Source organism: Macrosteles quadrilineatus, unplaced genomic scaffold, assembly GCF_028750875.1.
Source record: "Macrosteles quadrilineatus isolate MER2022 unplaced genomic scaffold, UCM_ALF_1.0 Scaffold_9__3_contigs__length_116548681, whole genome shotgun sequence".
Classification (NCBI taxonomy): Eukaryota; Metazoa; Arthropoda; class Insecta; order Hemiptera; family Cicadellidae; genus Macrosteles; species Macrosteles quadrilineatus.
Genome location: NW_026542602.1, coordinates 37,553,131 through 37,575,330, shown reverse-complemented (window position 1 = coordinate 37,575,330; position 22,200 = coordinate 37,553,131). Strand labels below are relative to the sequence as shown.

At 35.2% G+C, this 22,200-nt stretch overlaps 2 protein-coding genes across 3 annotated transcripts in view; one reads left to right on the top strand and one right to left on the bottom strand.

Moving 5' to 3' along the window:
- LOC129002608 (proline-rich protein 36-like) overlaps positions 1–1,953 on the top strand; it is a 31,058-nt gene extending 29,105 nt beyond the window's left edge. The window contains exon 6 of the mRNA XM_054430542.1: positions 1,727–1,953. Coding sequence (XP_054286517.1) covers positions 1,727–1,818 — 92 coding nt within the window. The 3' untranslated portion in view covers positions 1,819–1,953. The remainder of the gene's footprint in view (positions 1–1,726) is intronic.
- Positions 1,954–7,809: 5,856 nt separating this feature from the next.
- LOC129002398 (guanylate cyclase 32E-like) overlaps positions 7,810–22,200 on the bottom strand; it is a 124,369-nt gene continuing 109,978 nt past the window's right edge. Inside the window, exons 14-25 of one of the 2 annotated variants that reach the window (XM_054430174.1) lie at positions 20,333–20,509; positions 19,491–19,611; positions 18,659–18,850; positions 16,947–17,115; positions 16,550–16,690; positions 13,603–13,726; positions 12,555–12,623; positions 11,635–11,809; positions 10,807–10,997; positions 9,755–9,854; positions 8,815–8,960; positions 7,810–8,145 (exon numbers count right to left, since the gene is read on the bottom strand). In XM_054430174.1, the coding sequence (XP_054286149.1) occupies positions 8,050–8,145; positions 8,815–8,960; positions 9,755–9,854; positions 10,807–10,997; positions 11,635–11,809; positions 12,555–12,623; positions 13,603–13,726; positions 16,550–16,690; positions 16,947–17,115; positions 18,659–18,850; positions 19,491–19,611; positions 20,333–20,509 (1,701 nt within the window). In that variant the 3' untranslated portion in view covers positions 7,810–8,049. Of the gene's footprint in view, positions 8,146–8,814; positions 8,961–9,728; positions 9,855–10,806; positions 10,998–11,634; positions 11,810–12,554; positions 12,624–13,602; positions 13,727–16,549; positions 16,691–16,946; positions 17,116–18,658; positions 18,851–19,490; positions 19,612–20,332; positions 20,510–22,200 lie in introns of those variants that run through there. The other variant, XM_054430175.1, reaches the window with a different exon arrangement.

Below are 22,200 nucleotides of genomic sequence, written 5' to 3'. Positions count from 1 at the left end.
CATATGGTAATTTATTTTAGGTAACAACCTGAAACGTCATCCGCTGAATGAAAAAAGGAAATAAAATTCGCTTTCCTTCATGGGTTGTAAGTATTGACTAAAACGTGGGGAAGAAACTACAATAAAATCTAGTTACTATTACAAGTCATCTGTTTAGAAATCGAGTGGGTGTTCAGTTAAGACAACCAACGAAATCTCCAAACATTGTTAGACAAATAATAGGTCTGGACAAATAATAGGCTAGGGAAAGCTGCGACAGGGACCGTAGCGCTGGACGTCACACAATGGTGGTAATGGAGGAAACAGTGATGGGTAGGGGACAAAGGTGCTCATTACAGTTTGACAGAGAGGTGGCCTTTCGCTGACCTAGTGGACGCCGTCCTCACGTCCTGCTGTCAGACTATGGGAGAGACTCGGACTGTCACCAGCGATGTAATGTGCCGTTAGTGGAACCCATAGTTGAATCGGATTGCCAGTTGTTTATAACTAAACCACTAATACTAAAAAAGGAAACAAATAAAAGAGGTCAAAAGAAAAAAAACCAATAAAAAAATTAAAATAAATATAGTTACTGCGGTTACTTTAAGAGGAGTGTGAAAGTATGTATACAAAATAAAAGGACAGTAACAATTGATTTAATTCCTACTAGATCTGTACAAAACAGATATTTAGAGTTTTGTAAAGTAATTTCAAGCAAACGAACGGGAATTGTTACTGAAAAATCTGAAGCCTGTTTGGATCCAATTTGGCTACTGTGCTGGTCTCTTGACCATCTTGATCTGTCTTTAATATAAATCATATGTTTTATTTAAATGTTATGTTATATTGGAGTTTGGTAAAGAAGAAGTATAGTAGTTGAATGTTGTGAGTATTATGTTAACACAATAAATACATTATTAATTATCACTGTATTAATCTCGGGAATAACTCAGCTACCAATACCAAAATTATTATTCTATACGCAAATGAAGATCTTGATACGTAAATGAGGTTAGGTTAGGTTATTTTGTGTTAGAAGTTGTTAGGTTTTAAAGGGGCGTTAGGTTGGGAAATGGGTTTAGCATAGCGTACTGTTGAGATTGATGGCAAGGCATACGGTTAGGTTAGTCTAGGTTCGTTCCCTTACAAAATTGTAATAACACAATTCATTTATCTGTATTACATGGACATACATTGACTGTTCCTAATTTAAATAATCCAAATTTTTAGGAAAGAACTCCCCAACAAGGTTTTTAACATTTTATCGTTTAAATTAAACTAGATGTCGTCCAGTGGTCGAAAACTCGACCAAAAATATGTAATGTAGGCCTATAGGTATGTAAATATATGTAAAAATATGTAATGCACAGTAAAGTATTATTGTGCAAACCTCTCTATTTTCACCCCACGCTGTAAATAAAACATGTGATTGGATTTTCTTCCAATTGTTTTGATTTTCTGTTTATATTTTGTTGTTATTTCGTCACCAGCATGGCAACCCATAAGACCCATGTTAATGTTATATATGTTATAAATAAATTTCTTGTGCTTTTTTTCGAGCCTATTTTAATTTATTAAGGGATTCTGCACATCTACAAGAATATATCTTTCTAACAGTATGCGTGGATTTCCCCTGAGATGCACACGAGCTGAGAAAAAAGGTTTTAAAAAAACATGCTTGCCAAATAATATATAGATAACTCTCTAAAAGAAAATATCTAATATTATTTCAAAATGTCTTTTCCAGACGTGCAGCCCAGGTCTGTACGCAGTGTGGAAGATACGTTCCTGAAGAGAGAGAAGAGAGTGAAGCGTTGTGCATGTGACTGCTCATGCTAGACGAAACTGACCAATCAAACTTGTACATTTGTCATGACGTCACACCCTCTACATACGACGCATGCGCACCCACTCGGGCTGTGTTTCTGTTATTAATAGATTTCTTAATAAACTTCTATGTTATGTTTTCTTTAACTATGGTTGTTGCGTCTTTAAATCAACCCCTTTGTTGTTAGTATCTTTTAAATCCTCGGGAATACAATTTTCTATTGGGTAGCATTTCATTACAACTTGATAGAATTTCGGGTGTTTTACATGAATTAGGATTTCTTCCAGAGGAGCCCTTGTGTACCATTGCCCAGCTGTTGTTTTAGCCAGGTTGCTCTATCAACATAGAAATGTATAAAAACAGCTGATTCAAATTCCTAATCATCAAAGGCTTCCAACATTTTTACCATACTGTCTACTAGAGACAGCTGAAATTGAGTTCCAGATTCCAGGAACCAATCAGCATGCGATGACAGATTTCAGTCATCCAAAGGCACTGGACGTGAAAACAAATAAACATCAAAATTGATGAGTCCGTCCACAATAATTTAAGAACAATGAGTAAATACTCAGGTGTGCCTGGTCAACTCTAAGTTGACAATTTCATCTTTTCAAAATTTAGAAACATCAAAATTCAAAATTTCAGTTGGACGATGAAAAATTTAATCCGTCCTCAACACATTATAATTCAATCTGTCGTGCACTAAAGTGTGCACCTGATGAGGTATGGGCTGTTTAGCCCTGAGACCGAAACAGATGATATCGTTATGCGTATAATCGCACCTTTTACGTTGCAAGAGTGATTCCGCCACTAGGGCGTCTTTTCGCACGTATAACCCCAAGAACGAGTTTCGTGACCAATACATCTAACCTGCAAAATTAATTTAGAATTTAGAAGGTTGCGAAGCCAAACACTTGCACCTAATGTTACAAGTCACTCAAAATTATTAATTGGTTAAAGTGATTGTGACAGGTGATGTAGTTGCAAATCCAGCGGAGCTGGTCAGTCTTCTCAATCAGACTGCAATTTTAGAATCACTGATATCATCAAACAGTAGCACGTTTAGGCTCTTCTACACAATTCGTGTGGGCGGCATCTGCCTATCCGGCGATCGTGAGGGTTCCCACAGCATATAGCTTTCGTGGTTGATAGCTGCAATTAAGATCAGCATCTGCCCTACGTCTAAAACCCGGTTACGCGTTATTGTGAGGGGATAAGACAAGCGCTTCATTACAGGTTAATCTTTTTTGAAGGTAAATGGGACGAATCCCTTGCCAATTTTCAATTACATTCTTTTGAATGTTCTTTCAAATTACAAAACCAAAATCTCAACCTCTCCGAGCATTGAGATTGTCACACGTACCGTCTCGGGTGTGTACGATCCATGTTCGTGTGTGGTTTGTAGATTCGAAATTTGATTGAGCCTGCGCTATGTCCAATACGACTAATCCATCTTTCAGGATTAGAAGTGTGCTCTGTTGTTTCGACTTTATTTTAGTCTCTTCAGTCATGGATAGGTCCGAAGACCACCATGAGACAACAGTAAATGTGATTTGCGTGGAACGTGTTCATTACGAGATTCCAGCATTCACTGGGCAGTACGAGCGTTCGACTCGCTTTTACAAACTCTGTGTGACAGTGGAAGAATTTAGCAATCCACAGTGTCAAGAGTGCCCTACTTTTCAAGATTTCACAGAGACTATGTATATTATTAATTATACCTCAATTAAGTTTAAAATGACTTTGATTAGTCATATCGAAATTCAGAAATGTCTACTAGAGACAGCTGAAATTGAGTTCCAGATTCCAGGAACCAATCAGCATGCGATGACAGATTTCAGTCATCCAAAGGCACTGGACGTGAAAACAAATAAACATCAAAATTGATGAGTCCGTCCACAATAATTTAAGAACAATGAGTAAATACTCAGGTGTGCCTGGTCAACTCTAAGTTGACAATTTCATCTTTTCAAAATTTAGAAACATCAAAATTCAAAATTTCAGTTGGACGATGAAAAATTTAATCCGTCCTCAACACATTATAATTCAATCTGTCGTGCACTAAAGTGTGCACCTGATGAGGTATGGGCTGTTTAGCCCTGAGACCGAAACAGATGATATCGTTATGCGTATAATCGCACCTTTTACGTTGCAAGAGTGATTCCGCCACTAGGGCGTCTTTTCGCACGTATAACCCCAAGAACGAGTTTCGTGACCAATACATCTAACCTGCAAAATTAATTTAGAATTTAGAAGGTTGCGAAGCCAAACACTTGCACCTAATGTTACAAGTCACTCAAAATTATTAATTGGTTAAAGTGATTGTGACAGGTGATGTAGTTGCAAATCCAGCGGAGCTGGTCAGTCTTCTCAATCAGACTGCAATTTTAGAATCACTGATATCATCAAACAGTAGCACGTTTAGGCTCTTCTACACAATTCGTGTGGGCGGCATCTGCCTATCCGGCGATCGTGAGGGTTCCCACAGCATATAGCTTTCGTGGTTGATAGCTGCAATTAAGATCAGCATCTGCCCTACGTCTAAAACCCGGTTACGCGTTATTGTGAGGGGATAAGACAAGCGCTTCATTACAGGTTAATCTTTTTTGAAGGTAAATGGGACGAATCCCTTGCCAATTTTCAATTACATTCTTTTGAATGTTCTTTCAAATTACAAAACCAAAATCTCAACCTCTCCGAGCATTGAGATTGTCACACGTACCGTCTCGGGTGTGTACGATCCATGTTCGTGTGTGGTTTGTAGATTCGAAATTTGATTGAGCCTGCGCTATGTCCAATACGACTAATCCATCTTTCAGGATTAGAAGTGTGCTCTGTTGTTTCGACTTTATTTTAGTCTCTTCAGTCATGGATAGGTCCGAAGACCACCATGAGACAACAGTAAATGTGATTTGCGTGGAACGTGTTCATTACGAGATTCCAGCATTCACTGGGCAGTACGAGCGTTCGACTCGCTTTTACAAACTCTGTGTGACAGTGGAAGAATTTAGCAATCCACAGTGTCAAGAGTGCCCTACTTTTCAAGATTTCACAGAGACTATGTATATTATTAATTATACCTCAATTAAGTTTAAAATGACTTTGATTAGTCATATCGAAATTCAGAAATGTCTACTAGAGACAGCTGAAATTGAGTTCCAGATTCCAGGAACCAATCAGCATGCGATGACAGATTTCAGTCATCCAAAGGCACTGGACGTGAAAACAAATAAACATCAAAATTGATGAGTCCGTCCACAATAATTTAAGAACAATGAGTAAATACTCAGGTGTGCCTGGTCAACTCTAAGTTGACAATTTCATCTTTTCAAAATTTAGAAACATCAAAATTCAAAATTTCAGTTGGACGATGAAAAATTTAATCCGTCCTCAACACATTATAATTCAATCTGTCGTGCACTAAAGTGTGCACCTGATGAGGTATGGGCTGTTTAGCCCTGAGACCGAAACAGATGATATCGTTATGCGTATAATCGCACCTTTTACGTTGCAAGAGTGATTCCGCCACTAGGGCGTCTTTTCGCACGTATAACCCCAAGAACGAGTTTCGTGACCAATACATCTAACCTGCAAAATTAATTTAGAATTTAGAAGGTTGCGAAGCCAAACACTTGCACCTAATGTTACAAGTCACTCAAAATTATTAATTGGTTAAAGTGATTGTGACAGGTGATGTAGTTGCAAATCCAGCGGAGCTGGTCAGTCTTCTCAATCAGACTGCAATTTTAGAATCACTGATATCATCAAACAGTAGCACGTTTAGGCTCTTCTACACAATTCGTGTGGGCGGCATCTGCCTATCCGGCGATCGTGAGGGTTCCCACAGCATATAGCTTTCGTGGTTGATAGCTGCAATTAAGATCAGCATCTGCCCTACGTCTAAAACCCGGTTACGCGTTATTGTGAGGGGATAAGACAAGCGCTTCATTACAGGTTAATCTTTTTTGAAGGTAAATGGGACGAATCCCTTGCCAATTTTCAATTACATTCTTTTGAATGTTCTTTCAAATTACAAAACCAAAATCTCAACCTCTCCGAGCATTGAGATTGTCACACGTACCGTCTCGGGTGTGTACGATCCATGTTCGTGTGTGGTTTGTAGATTCGAAATTTGATTGAGCCTGCGCTATGTCCAATACGACTAATCCATCTTTCAGGATTAGAAGTGTGCTCTGTTGTTTCGACTTTATTTTAGTCTCTTCAGTCATGGATAGGTCCGAAGACCACCATGAGACAACAGTAAATGTGATTTGCGTGGAACGTGTTCATTACGAGATTCCAGCATTCACTGGGCAGTACGAGCGTTCGACTCGCTTTTACAAACTCTGTGTGACAGTGGAAGAATTTAGCAATCCACAGTGTCAAGAGTGCCCTACTTTTCAAGATTTCACAGAGACTATGTATATTATTAATTATACCTCAATTAAGTTTAAAATGACTTTGATTAGTCATATCGAAATTCAGAAATGTCTACTAGAGACAGCTGAAATTGAGTTCCAGATTCCAGGAACCAATCAGCATGCGATGACAGATTTCAGTCATCCAAAGGCACTGGACGTGAAAACAAATAAACATCAAAATTTTTACCATAGGTCTGAAACCCTTTAGTTTACCAGGTAGGCACTGTATCTGCACAACAAGCTATAGCTTTCTTTGATCATTGAACTTGTATTAAATATTCCTGGCTAAAGACAATGTTGACCTTTTGATGAAGAAAGCTATCATCCCATCCATTCCACACCCATTATTTTCTCATATTCCCTTAAAATACATATCCTAGTTTGTTGATGTCGTAGAGTTTAAATGCAATATAATTTTGTACACATAACATAATCTTACTGTACTGTTCTGTTCTTGTAGTATTATTTGGTTTGTATATAATTTTTAGGCGATTGTGTTGCATTTTATGTGTAATCTGTAATCTACAAACATCGGACGGAAACATTATAAAACATTCAAGTAAAGAAACATACATAAAATGTAACATAAATGCATGATTTTTGAAAAACCTAAATGACCAAACAATAGGTTTTTGAATGTCTGGTTAGGTGTTTATTGTTTACTTTAAACTATCTTAAGATGATGTAAAACGTCATACTTGTAATTCAGAATAATCCAGTAGCATTTTAATTTGTTACAAAATTTTGAGAGGTCTTGATTCAAACTCTACTTTCTAAAAGAGTACATCTTTGCAGGGGACAGCAGCCTATTTCCTGATGGGAATGTCATAAAAATAACCCTCTTTCTCTGTGATTCTGCCAACTTGGCTTGATATTCAATAAATGGCTTTCTTTTTAAAAAAATTAGACATAATTTCTTTTTAGAAGGATCTATTTATTATGGAGCCGAGCTTGTTTCTGTCTACGCGTTCTGAACGTAAAACTTTCTGACTGGACTGAAATTGTAATTTTACCCAAAGAGCGGCCATGGGCCTCCTGCTTACACATGACTATCCATGTTCTTAAAATCATATCGGGCTTTGTTTTGTGGACACGAACAATGTTGTGGTTTTTTTTTATTACTCAACGTTCTATTCTGGGATTGTTTTCCCGATTACTTCAGGCTAGGCCCCTCTAGGCGTGTTGGCATTATCACGTAGATAAAATCCATTGGTGATTGGTGGGATTTCCTCGGGTACCGAAGTCCTGTGCTTAAATTTAGAGAAAAAATTATAAGAATAAAAGTTTTTAATTGTATTAACTTTCTAAAAAAAAACATAAAACACAAGGTGTTTCATAGAACATTTCATAGTAAAATTGAAATTCTTATGTTTTTTCAGAATAAAATAGTTGAAGTTCTCCCTTTAATGTTTTATCTAAATCTAATAGTTTCTGAGATATGCCTACCAATGGCATAGCTAAGTTGTCCACTCTTCAGAATAATATAGTATGTAAGTTCTTGGTCGGGGAAGTAACCAATAAAAAGCCAAATATTTCCCACAAATTTTATTACATCAACGAGTAAAAATAAATATATGTAAATAGGTATAAATAAATATATTTATCACAAGAAACATCTATCACAGAGATCGGACGCATAACAGCCAATGGAGTTGAGTCTAGAATGTTACATTATAGTCAAATTCAATTCTCCTAAAAGTTTTTAGGAGTTTTATGTTGAATGGCTCCTCTCTCGACTATAATGTAGAGTTGCGTATGTGGTAGGTCAAAATACTCTACAATACCACATAGTAACTGACAAAATGTCTGATCTTAGTTTAATCAAACAAAACTGGTGTCTTTAAATGTAATGAGTGGAGCTGAGCAATGGCCTCTCTTGGCAGAACTTCCACCTGGCCTTGGTAATGGCAGGGACTCCTGGAAAACACAAAAATGAAATATTATGCGTAATGTTACTGGTCTTTAAAAAATGTTAACAAATAGTCTATGGATTTGTTAATACTTCATATTTATGTGTTTTCAAATATTAAATGTTACTGCGATACGTATGGGGTTAGGTCAAAAATCACCTTATTCTATAGAAAGTAATAGACATCTAATTTCCATGTTAAGGTAGTAGCCAGCTTTAGAATCTAAATTGTCTTAGTTTGACTAAGCCACTGACTGATTGTGCTGTACTAATTTATGTCAATTATGCACACTTCCCAACCAAGCCAAGTAGAGTAGTAGACAATTTATTATATTCTATAGAAATGTTTTGTCAGATTAATTTATAACTGAGATACAAATTACACTTGAATATATGGTTTCAGACTGTAGCACATTATGAGAGTGACCTATTCAACTACCTGTACAGTACGTTCTTAGATGAAAATTTGATACAGCTGGTGTTGTTAGGTCTACTGTAGATGTCTACTCCAGCATATACAAGATGAAACTGATACAGCTAGGCAATGGTCCCATTCTCTCAAAAGTCAAAAACTTGGAGTCACCCCTGACACTAGACTTGGCAACCCCATCTCATTCCCAACTAAAAGCTGAAACACCTACCTCATGACTTTCTAAAGTCACTGCTGAAGCACTCACCTGACTGTTGTGACTAGAGTAGGATCTGACTGCTCTCAGATGCAGCTGGTGCAGCAACCTAGCCACGGTCGCGTCTCCGGACTCGGCTTCAGGCAGCAGCTCAGTGCCGGTCGGTCGGCGAAGTAGGTCTGGTGTCTCACTTATACCTGCACATGGGGCTTTGTACTTGGAATTTACGAAAATAAACAATAATTTGATACAAGTATTGATTACAGACAATTTTTCTATTGGTTGGACTCAAATTATTCAGTTATAAGGTATGTAACATGGATTTGGAGAACGTGAAACGATTCTATGAACTTTGACCAGTGTGATCTAGTTAGTATTGAGCATTCAGACACAAAGAACTTTGATGCTAAGCTGAATTGATGTAGTAGTATCAACCAGAATGAAAGTATATAGATTTACTACAAACTGAAGTATGATGCTACATAATAGTTGAAAAAAGTCAATAATTTTAAAAAGTTAATCATTTTTAAAAAGCTAATATTCTACCAACCTAAGTCTGAAGAGTATGTTATAAGATTATCAAATCATATTCTTAATTAAATCATGCAGAACACCTTCAACACGTGTATTCGAACACATCTTACGAAATACAAACATGAACTCAACTTTAGGGACATTAAAAGAAATCGAAAGCCCCAATTTACTCAACTTTAGAGATTTGAGTTTTTTGTGTAATAATTTTCCACATCATTGCTTAAAACTTGTATAGGCCTACTTATTATTTATGGAATCAACAATTTATTTTGCTTATTTTTCAAGGACATGGTTACACTTATTAAAATAGCACATCTACGATCTAACAAAATAAAAACATTGACAAATCCAGCTACCAAAACGTAATCATGCTTCTTATGACACATATAGTTTCTGGAAATAAGGAAAATAAATAAAAACAACAAAGTTACATGATGACTGCAGTAGTTTGCCGTACGTTCATTGCTGAGGCAGCCAGTCAGGACTGCTTGTAGACGCTCTAGTCGCTTGGCTGGGTCCTCCCCTACCAGCCAATATGTCAGCATCTCTCCCTTGCCCTAAAAATCGACAAAAAGTAACATACTTAGACATGAAAAGGTAGAATTTTACAAGTTCCCTTCTTCTTAATCCAAACGCAATGTTGAGTCCTTGGAGGCTAGCGGCCATCTTGGATGGATTCAAACAGCTGCTGAAGGACATGGTGGAATAGAAGTTATTAATTTATCGTCCAAAAATCTTTTTTCCCAAACACCAAAGTGATTATAATTTAAATAGGTATCTAGTATACTGTGAGATTAGCAATGTTCTTTGTAGTTTTAAATTGTTCTCCAAGGGAGTTCCCCGACTAACTTTGCCTTATATTTACACCAAAAACGTTATATTTCAGTTATTTTTATCCGATATTTTTCTTCTTGGTATCATTTGATAGGGAATGAAAAATGCTAAAAAAAGATTTCCTTGGCACTTTTTATAGAATTAGCTGTTTTTGAGTTATTTAAGTCATAAAAATTCAAACGGCCGCCATTTCAAAATTTACTATTGGACCAGCTTTATTATTTTTTTTCTTTAATAGGTCTTGTGTATGTTAACATGCTTGCCAAATTTCAAATTTGTTGAATGAAAAACTTCACAGATAAAAGTTGTTTGTATAAAAAACAAAATGGCGGATAGCTATGCATTTTCGGACAAACCTTCACATAAACTTTTTTCTTCCTCTTAGTATGAGGATTCATTTCCCAAAGTCCTGAAACGGCTTTTTATGAACACCCTGTATAAAATACAAAATCTACAAGAGTGTACAAAAAATGAATATTAAAAGAATTCCATTCCATCTTAGGAGTAAATAAATATGCAACTCCTTTAGCAATTAATTGTTGTTATTGTCTATGCCACTGACATTTTCCATGGTAAGTTGTCTAAAATCACTCAAATTTTGTGAATATGACGTAAATCTAATCTCTCAGGCTCTGAAGTCTAAGACGCTGGCTAACATCACATCCACAATCTTACCTTGATCATAGTGAGCCCTCTCTCCTCAATGATGTACCCTCCCAGCCTCTGTAGCAGCTCGGTGGTTGTGTGTGAGATGTGTATACGGAAAGGCTCTCCAGTGCTCTCCATACGAGAGGCGGTGTTAACTGTGTCCCCGAACAAGCAATACCTCGGCATCTTCAGGCCAACCACTCCAGCTACACAGTGACCTGAGTACAAAGCCTCCGTGGTATTACTAAGGAAGGTGAGCTAGCTTACTTTCTATCCTACAAAGTGTTTCAGAATGAGATGTGGCATTCAACGCCTTATATCTCATAGAGAAAACCTAATTTGGAACCATCATCAAGTGGTTAAGCTTTGTTGTAAGGGGGTTCCTAACCCGTCGATTTTCACCGACTGTCAAATTTTCAAAAGGTAGTCATTTTCACAGCTTGTTTGCCTCAACGATCACCCAATCTGATAAACGGAATTTAGAGTAGGATTTCAACGTGTAGGGTTCATGAAGATTGTTTTTGGTGATGCTGATTTTAAGCATTTAAAGTTCCCAAGTTCCAAAGTAGTTTAAAATTCCCATCACAGAATGGTAAAACGGTTGTCTTACGACTATTTTGGGTTCTGGAATCTTACTTCTTCAGATATATGAGAAATATCATGCAATGTTTTCAGTTCCTTCCCGACTGAAGCCGGGATCAAATTCCTGATCCTGAAAAGACATGGAATCTTAATTTATTGAACAGTAGTGAAAATGTCAGCAAATTTACTTTTTATAATCTATAACACAATGTAGAAATTATTGGCTTGACCCATATGAGGTTCTCGAGAAGAATCCCAAAGATAATGGTATACCTGAATGTATCCCGATCCTCAACCTGAGAGGTTCGCCAGGCTTGTGACGTATCTCGAACCTCTGTATCTTGCTGAGCATGTGGAGCGCCATGGAGGCTATTTCTCCCGCGTGTCTGTCACCGTTCCTGACCGGCAGACCGCTCACCACCATGTACGCGTCACCTATCGTCTCTACCTGCAAAGTAAGAGTTGTTTATTTGTGAGACAAGTTAATAGCTTTTTAACGTTTGGAAATATCCCCAGCTTTTCTAAATGATTAATTAAACTTTTATCCTAAAACTGAGTGCTTATAGTGTTCACCTGAAAGGTTTGATCCTGTAAAAGGCCAGAAGCTTTTTGATAGTTTGAAAATGGGTCCATTCAGTCCAAGATCATGCAATAATTTATAATTGGTCCTAGTTGTAGAAACAGCTGGTATTCATAATGGTTATGAAGAGAAGACTGGTAGTCATAACAAAGCTACCAGATAATGTTGTGGTCATCATGCTCACAACAATGTACGATGCGTGTCACGTAACTATGTATCTGCAATTTTGAAAATGTTGATTGATCCTGAAAAAGTCCTGTGGAGTCTTATGATCGAGTATTCTCTGGCTTTAACTATCCTTAACAGACGAAAAAGTTCAAGTTTAAGTATACCAATATAACAGTAGCCCTGTGTAGTTGTAATTGACATTGTAGTAATATACAGTTATACACTCTACATTCTAGGTACCTCAAAGTAATATACTATGATAACCTTTTAGTTTCAAGTACGAAAAAAACTAAGTCAATTTTGCTATCGATGAAGTATATAGACTATGTAAATATTATCCACCCACTTAAACACGATATTCAAATACAAAATTATGATTCAAATTCAAATTGATTTAATTACTGTATGTACATTTCAGAAGCCATCCGCAATTTAAGTGGCTTACCTTGTAAACATCGTAGTGTGAAATTATGGAATCACAGCACGTGTATAGGTCGTTTAGAAGATCCACCACCTAGAAATGTAACCAAAACATGTAAAAACAATATAATTCACCTTAAACCCGTAAAGATTGTGCCAAAAGCAGTTTCGAAATTTTTGACTTGCAGTGAAAAAAGCACGTTTGATGAATCGAGAGGCTGAAACGTTCCAACATAATCCACCAATCATGTCCAGCTTTACTCTTCCACTCAGACAGAAAACTCGTGCCAAAACATTTATTTGTCTTTCGGTTCACCACTTTCACATGCAGGAGTTAATAATATGATCGAATAAACGGCATTGCACTACATTGTAACTTCTGAAAATTGTTTGTTAAGAGATTACATTAAAATTCTGCATTAATTTACCATTTTCTTGATTGAATTGTGTTTTTAGAGTTGTAAACAGTTTAGTTTAAATCAGCGTTTTTAAAGCTGGCTACCATTATCATGTTACCGTTTTTTGGTAAAATACTCGTCTAACTTTAAATTTAATTTTACCTACATAGTTGATGGCATTGACAACTAATCATTAATTAATGATTTTGCTTATAATCAACTATTCATAAATTGTACTGAGAGAAATAACCAATAAAAGATTAATATACGTCGTAAAAAATATACATTAGCATTTGATACAGACAGTTTTAAGATATAGTGAATAAGTATATGTGGGGCACGTTAACGTAGAAACAAATTTGACGTAACAACTCTATAATGCGTTTCTTGATACGAACCAAGTTCTTTATTCCTTGTTAAAAACATCCCGATTAAGAGATTCTACTATACTACAAAATAATATAAAATTCTTGCCAAACTTATAACAACATACTCGTAACAACTTTGTGTTACTAAACAGTCGATCAGAGTGGTTAAAGTCTCAAAGATATAAATCACACTACTAGTACACGTACCGAAAGTGTATATTCAACACTTAAAACGTGCTCGTGTTATAAACATCAATTTTATGCCATAGAGATGAAATATACTATTTTACAATGTAAGTTGGCCAACCTGTAGCGGGGTGCTAACAGCTGATAGCTCTGTGAAGCCTACAATGTCGCTGAAGTAGATGGTGACACACTGAAAACTCTCAGCCTCTACAGGGTCTCCTCTCTTAAGGGCCTCTGCTACAGTTCTTAAAAAAGGTACGTAAATATATTAAATTTACTCTTAATAATATATAGTAATTGTTGGATAAGGGGCGTTTACGGACATTTCGATGAAATGTGATACCTTTTGCAGGTTAGGAAATTACTTAAAACATAGCATAAGTAAAAATTGTGTTGTAAATACAAAAAAAATAATTGTGACTATCTCATTTAATAGAGTTCTTCGTTCTTTGGATTGTTAAACATTTTTTATTAAACACACAAGTTTGTAACTCCGGTGTAAGGCTTACGTATCTAAGTTGATACTACATTAATCATGAACTACAGTCACTTAAAATTGTTTTGCTAAATGCATTTATATTTAACAATTTACTTAAAATATGTATGAACTTATATTTGTAAATCCCTACCTAACATATACATTCGTGGGTTTTAAACTTATATTTCTAATAGACTACCTACTGATTTAGTAAATGAGAACCATATATATAAAAAAAACATTACTCATAATTGTTTGTAAAATTATTGTTTTATTAAACCATCCAAGCACATTAAATATAAAAATATTTTTTTCCAGAAAGAAATAATAAATGAGAAAACTGGGTTCAGACGACAGGGGACAAAGAGGGTGTCGAAGACTATTTGTTTTAGCAAACAAGAAAATAAAGACCTTCTTTAAAATCCAATTTCAGAGAACAATGGCCAGAATCGAGCTCCTTTCCTTCTGCTAAACATTCTTTCTTACAGAGCTATTATGAAAATATTTTATGAAAATAGTCTAAAAAATATATGAATATCGTGGCTATAACTTTGTATCATATAACTAATTGTTAACGAAATTAATCAACTAACTTTAGAAAATATAATTGAGGTGTTATATGTTTTTCAAGGCAGTGAGTGAATAAGTGAATAATAACTGAATGCTGGTTTAGGCTAAGGCCAGCAGTGGTTACTCTTAAAAAACACAAAATTTCGTTATCAACTAACTTCTAAACAAATGAAATCATTAGGTGATAATTCAGTTTATCGTTTGCTTTGTGTGCTATCCTAAATTACGATAAAGAAGGAATAGATATATGGTTGTAGAAAACATTATAGGGCTACTAAATAAATTTAGACCTATGAGTCAAAGCTAGAATATTTTAATCTTTATCTCCTGTTAAGAAATATAACGGAAAGTAAATAAAGATACGTCTTATAACACTTAAAACATATATTTACGCTTATACTGTTACTCACAAGACGGTAAATATACAAAATATGGTAAGTGGTGATCGATTTCGATTGGACACTCCAATCATCATCAGACCCAATAGGCGAATGTATGCTTATATGTTTTATGTTTTAATAATGTTTAAATATATGTTTTAAGTGTTATAAGACGTATCTTTATTTACTTTCCGTAAATGTAATAACACGTACAATGCTGATCAAGAAGTTATTTAAGAAATATAAGTCAAAGAAAATAAAGAGGTGGGAGGTTTAAGTTAGTGTGAAGAAGCCCGAGTAATATTTCATTATACAATGTTAAGAAATTAATGACTTGCATTTAATGTTCAGCAAAGTCAGGTGACCTTCCTAAATTCAAGGAATCATCTACACCACTAACTTGTGTAAAAATGTTTTAGACATTATGAAAATGACTTTAATAATAAAATACAAAATTAAAATAATAAAATATATAACAAATTCAACAAATTATATTCATGCGATTTAGTCTTGCATTTAACGTTCAGCAAAGTCAGGTGATCTTCCTAAATTCAAGGAATCATCTACACCACTAACTTGTGTAAAAATGTTTTAGACATTAAGAAAATGACTTTAATAATAAAATACAAAATTAAAATAATAAAATATATACCGTAACAAATTCAACAAATTATGTTCATGCGATTTAGTCACCTAAAAATAATATTAAGGATCCCAAACAATTTGTTTCTAAATAAATAAACAAAAAACCAGCCACAAAATAACGGACTAATCACCTTAGAACTTAATACAATAATTGATGTTCAAAGTCTGTTAACATGACGGGCTACAGCAAGGCGCAGCTAGGCAATTCCCGTTCAAACGGTCTGTACCCGGATTGCCTAACCCAGCGCCGTTGCATTTTTGACGATATACTACTAGGTAGTAGTAGTAGGCTCAGAAAAATAACCTCAAGCTGCCCTTATTAGTTTTATTGTGTTAAAAGACTGTTTATATTGAGTTTCTGGGATACAAAAGCAATGCAAAAAATGTCAAAGCATTAGATAAATTAATTATGCTATATACGAAAACTACGACTATTGTTGGTTGTAAATAATAAAAATTTTAAAATGTAGTATTCCTTAGTTTACGAAAAATATGTAAGTTTTTAAGTTTCATATTATTTCTTTCTTAATTTTGGATGTTGTTAATTTCTAATACTTGCCAAATTAATATAATGATGGTTTGAATTGTTTTAATACTACCACTGTATCTTTTTTCTGTGAACATTTTCAGCTCTTTGGGTTTTGTTACGTAAAGAACGATAATCATTTTATTCAGAAAACCGTTTTATAATAATTCTAAAAATAATTACAAAAATAAGACCTTTGCTCTGCCTTGTCTGTACTATTTTATGTGTTTTATCGTAAAATGACTACAGCTTCTTCAGTTTCTAAAACATGTCATAACGCTTGAATAAACAAAACCACAAAAAATACGGCAAGCCCTTACTATGAGGCTCATTTAAAAATACCATTGTTAAATAATAAAAAAAAAAAAACGATTAATAATTGTGATATTTAAGAATTCGAATGAAAATGCATATATCAAAGTATGATAAGAAATGTAATGCTTTAAAAGCAGCTTTTTAAACAGCTTACTTAGGCAGCATACGGTTGAGCAAAGCGTCAGTCTTCTTCTTCTCTTCAGTCAGCTGATTAGTTCTTTCTTGCACTAATCCTTCTAGGTTACACGCATACTTCTCCATTATGGCTAACATGTTGTCAAAAATGTTCGGCTTCCTAAAAGAAATACAATAAAAGATGATTGTGGTCATTTACCATCTGTACCACTATAACAAACAATAATTTTAGATTTTAATGTTTACATTATTGATAAATTGGACATTTTATTTTCCAATACAAAATTGAATTTACAAAATAAGAACAAGAAATGTGTGGTCGAATCTATGAACATCTTGGTTTAAAATTTTAGTCTTTATTAAGATTTGGACACTTTTTCTCAAGCTAAACAAACATTAAACTGTGGCATACTAACAGGCCTGACTGCATCTCCTTGAGTTTGACCCGGACGAATCGGAAGTCCGGTCTATTCTCAGGGTCTTCGTCCCAGCAGGACTTCATACACCTGACTACGTAGTCTGCTGCTTCGAGGGGAGTGGTGTCTGGGCGGAGATGGGTGCCTTGCTTGACGCGGGAGATGATCTCTAGAACAATACAATAGTTTCAAGAAAGTAAAATAAAAAAATAAAAACAATTGAATAAGAACTTCACAATACAAATTGGTATTTTGCAGTTTAGCATAACTCTTTATCTGCTATGTTTGGAATTGCTTCTTTGCAGTATATTATAATAGAGAGACAATCATTTAAACCTTTGACGTTGACCTTAAAGATGAACACATATCTAAGGTAAATGCACCAGTAGCTGACAGTGCTCCAGAAGCTGACAGTTTGAGTTTCTTTACATTATAATGGGGTCTCTTAAAAATATTTACACATGATTGCATTGTTAGAAGAACATATGTTTATTCTTGATTTGTTTACAAAAAAATCTGTGAAATTTAGCCCATACTCGCTGAATGGTGGTGGTTTGAAAGCGACCCTGTCTGTACACATCACATTTAGTCGATTCCCTTAATGAAATTGTTAAGAAGGTAAGTTTGGTTTTTAGTCATTTCGCTAAATTTCTTAAATAGTATTAATGATTGGGCTCATTATTTTTATCAATTATACCTTTGTTGACAATTTCATGATAAAATTGGGGTGTTAGGGGTTTTGGATTAAAAATTATATCAATGTCAGGCTTTGGTACACAAAATCCATACAAGTTCCAATAGCTGACAGGGGATATTTGCTACTTGCACAATATTAAATTGGTTTTACCCATCGAAATTTGCATGCTATTTATAATTTATGTGATCTCACATTTTTATAAAATGATTTTAATTTTTTAATTAATCAGCCAAATTGTCTAAAAAAATGTATATATGATTTTAATATAAATAAAAAATAGATATATTTTTTTAATGTAAATATTTTGTATTTTAAAATATGTAAAATAAATTTTCTTAATAAGGTTTTACATGATTTTATAATTTAATTATTAAGTTAGATTTTATTCGTCTTATAAATTATAAAACCCTTAGGTTTAGCAGCTAGTACATATAGTTCCAGTGTCAGCTACTGGGACAACTGACTGTCAGCTACTGGTACAAGCACTTTTTTCACTGTCAGCCACTGGAACACGTACAAAGGTTGAATTAAGTTTAAAAATGTTATAAAATATATTTAAAAACCCCTTTTTGTATGACAAATTTGAAAACTACACTAAATTTAGAATCACATAAAATCCGTAATATCTCTTTAGTTCCTATTTATTCAAAACCACGGATTATTAAGTGCGTATAGTTTCTTATACTGTCAGCTACTGGTGCGTTTACCTTACCCATAGAACAAATATTATAGTAAAATAGCATTCTTCCAGGTCAACTGCACATGAAACACCCAGATACAAACTGTAGATGTTTTATTACGCACAGGAAGAAGTGTAGTCAATGTGATATTTGTACATATTAAATATCTGCTGTATTACTTTACAAAATAAAGAGTCATTTGATATGATTTTGATTCAAACTACAATGAAGGTTAAAAGGTTTACATTAGACGAACTAAGTAAACAAACGTTTTTGTATGCACACATTCTGTTACTAGAGTGCAGGTTTGCACTTAAAATTCAATATCTACTGACCTCTGTGCGAGAGACTGATGTCGCCCCACGGACCACACCGACCTATGACCTCATACAGGATGAAGGCGAAGGAGTAGACGTCACCCTTCTGAGAGCCACGGGGGTGACTGTGAGGACTCCTCAGCAACTCTGGGGCTCGAACCAGCAGCCGGCGCTGACGCCTGTCCTCAGCATCTGGCTCGTCCTGTCCCGCTGGAACAGAATCAGCATGAGTCCTCGAGTACGATACGAGTGGAGAGGCTTCACTTTGATTCAGAAGTTAAAGGTTTGCTTGATAATTTCTTAGCTAACAAAGAGGAGGCTAGTGACTTTGAGTACTGCCACTTCAGCTCCGCTCTTTCCTGATACTCCTGCAGTATCAGGAAAGAGCGGAGCTGAAGTGGCAGTACTCAAAGAAACTAGTTTGGATGCATCCAAACTAGTTTCGATCATTTTTAATAGCAACAACACACGTGGTAAATCTTTACAGGTTTGTAGCCAACCTAATGTATAAATAATGAGAAGACATCAACAAACTTAAACTTTAACAGCTATAAACATTCCATAACATTGTTTGTAGCTTAGATAGGCACAAGGATGGTTTCTTAAGGAGTGTTAAATCCACGCCAATATCAAGTTAGTAATTGTCATCCTTCAAAAGTGACCATGAATAAACCACATTCCTCTCACCGGCAATATAAAAGCACTCAATATAAATATTAAGGTTCTCTTATCATTCTGGAACTCATGTTTCTAGATATACTTATAGCAACCACAATGACCATGTTTATTTTAGATCTCTAACAAAACTTGATAAATTATGAAATAAGATGTATAATTGGTACAGTCTTACCTTTGAATTCGTGCAGTCCAAAGTCTGTGATCTGCAGTATCCAGCGGCTATCCACAAGACAGTTACTGGAACGTAGATTACCGTGGGACACAATCTCACTGTCGTGTAGATATATCATTCCCTAGAAATATGATAATTGGATGATCAAAAACTTGACCAATATGTATTAAGTTAATTATAATCGTGGTAAAAATATGTAAGAGAATATAGAATAGTTTACCACGTGAAAACAACCTGATTACAAAATATGCCTATATGTGTACTGTGTAGAGAGGGTTTCTCTACAGAGATGAGGCGTGTTAGTGACATTAAGCGAGGATGAGCCAACAGGAGTACTGTAGTACTTCAAGCCTTCAGCCTTCAATATAAATACAGATCGTTTAAACAGGCACTTCAACCACGCGTATAGTGAAATATGTTGGTGAGGGTCATAAACCTAATCTTAGAGGACAATCTCCTACGGTTGCGTATTGTAGAGTCTACGATTTTGGGTGACAACTGTCACATTTGATACGGTCGTCACCCGGATTCAAGAAGTGATTCCGGAATCAACTAGATAATTCCGTTTTTATGACAGTCGTCGCAGTTTAAAGTGAGATTCAGGGTTTTCATTGGCAGTTATTCGTGTCATTAGAGGTTTTCAACAGTACCATATTGAGCAAACATTAAGCAGGCAAGAGATAATTTTCATGATGTATTATTTTAGTAAAACTGTTGTTATTCTAGGTTCAGTGGGCAGACCTACATTTGGACTTTAAACTACCTCTCACACCGAATCTCACAACCATTGGTGATTTTTAGGATTTGAACCCACACCCCCAAGAGTCGAGGCTATACTGTACCTTGATAAGGTCGGCGATGAGTGACGACACGAACATGTTGTCCAGGTGCATGTCCTCGTTGTTCAGCACATCCTGCAGACTGCCTCTAGCACAGTAGGTCGTCAGCAGACATATGTTGCCGGTGTCGACACAGGCACCGATGAACGTCACCACGTTCTCATGTCTTACCTCACGAATCTGCGAAAATTTTGCTATACACTATCACAAGTAAAAATGCTACTTAAGGGTATTTAGACCACAAATGTGCTTTATTTAATTTTTTAAGCCTTTTTATCTATCTAATTTGCTGGTGGACAGAATGCAAACTTGGTTAGCTATATTCATTTTAGTTAATTAAATAGGGAAGATCGTTATGCAACTTTTGAGTGGCTAAATTGTATTGCATTACATATCAAAACAGTCTCAGTCTTACACTAAGATCACAGATATTGTAAATTTCAACAACATAAAAACTGATGCTTTATACAATCAATATCGTTTATACCGCTTTGACTGTATATAGTAAGTAAAACTGATTGCAGCAAACACAATTCAAAACTTAATATGACCTTCAAACGAGGAAAAAGACTAACGGGCACAAGCAAAACGACCTTTTTGAACATAGCTTGAAGGTGACTTTAGTGTTAATGGTCGAAATTTTGAAATTGTCTTAATACACTGTCGTGCATAAATGTAAACCCCGAACTCTAAATCATATACAATGCCATTAAAATTAGAGAAACCTTTCATGAAGAAGTTAAAATTACAACAGCACATTCAGTCAAAATAATAATTGACAAAGCTAAAATCAACCTAATCAAATTTGCTAATTTGACACCTCAGGACTGTTCCTGAGTTATCAAATGTTTCAAACTGTTTTATTTTTTAAAACATTTTTATTAGGTCACTTTCTTGTCCGCTACAAATTTTGCAACCGATTTTATACTAACTTCCCGATGAGCTTGGGACTTGAAACTTGAAACATATCTCACAAATGGAAGACAATGCAATATTATACAATTTAATTTTCATATTTCCCTTGGGCTACGCCCCATGGGCTTGTTTTTATTAAATCGATTTCTTGCGAATTTTGATACTTCCCGATGAGCTAGAGACTTATGAGACTAATTTTCATATTTCCTTTCGGACTACGCCCCATGGGCTTGTTTTTATTAGCTCGCTTTCCTACAAATTTTGATATCAATTATAAACGATGTTCCCGATAAGCTAGAGACTTGAAATTTGAGACATAGCTCACAAATGCATGACAATGCAATATTATATCATTTAATTTTCATATTTCCCTTGGGCTACGCCCCATGGGCTTCCAAATTTTTCATGTTTACATTTTGAAAGGATGTAAATATATCAACTAATTTAAGTCAGCTGTAAATACTTAAATTTGACAGTTCGAAGAGCAGAGGTAAAGAGGTACAGGTTATGCTCCCAAGAGACTTTTTATACAAACAAAAATTTCAAAATAAAGATAAACAATCTGATTGCAGGTATCAAGGTGTTTGTAAATAATGTCAATTTTTGTTTATTTAGTATTCTATAAAGTAAACAATAAATATTTCGAGTGAATGCATTGCAGAGAAATTCCATAACAAACTATAGTTAAATTATTATATATTGTGAGTTTTCGGATTAATGAACTGTAAGCATGTAATAATATCAATTATTTGTGAATATTGCATGATAACTCATATTATGGTCAAGGAGACAGTCACCCAACGCAAGCGACGCCTAGAGAAGGAAAAGAAAAAAAGAGCTAAGCTTCAACAGAGTAGTTAAGCTTCAACAGGAATCGGAGGTTTGTAAATCGGCAAGACTACTACTACACGCTACTATGTCAGCGAAATGTACGATACTGACATTCCATCGGTTCG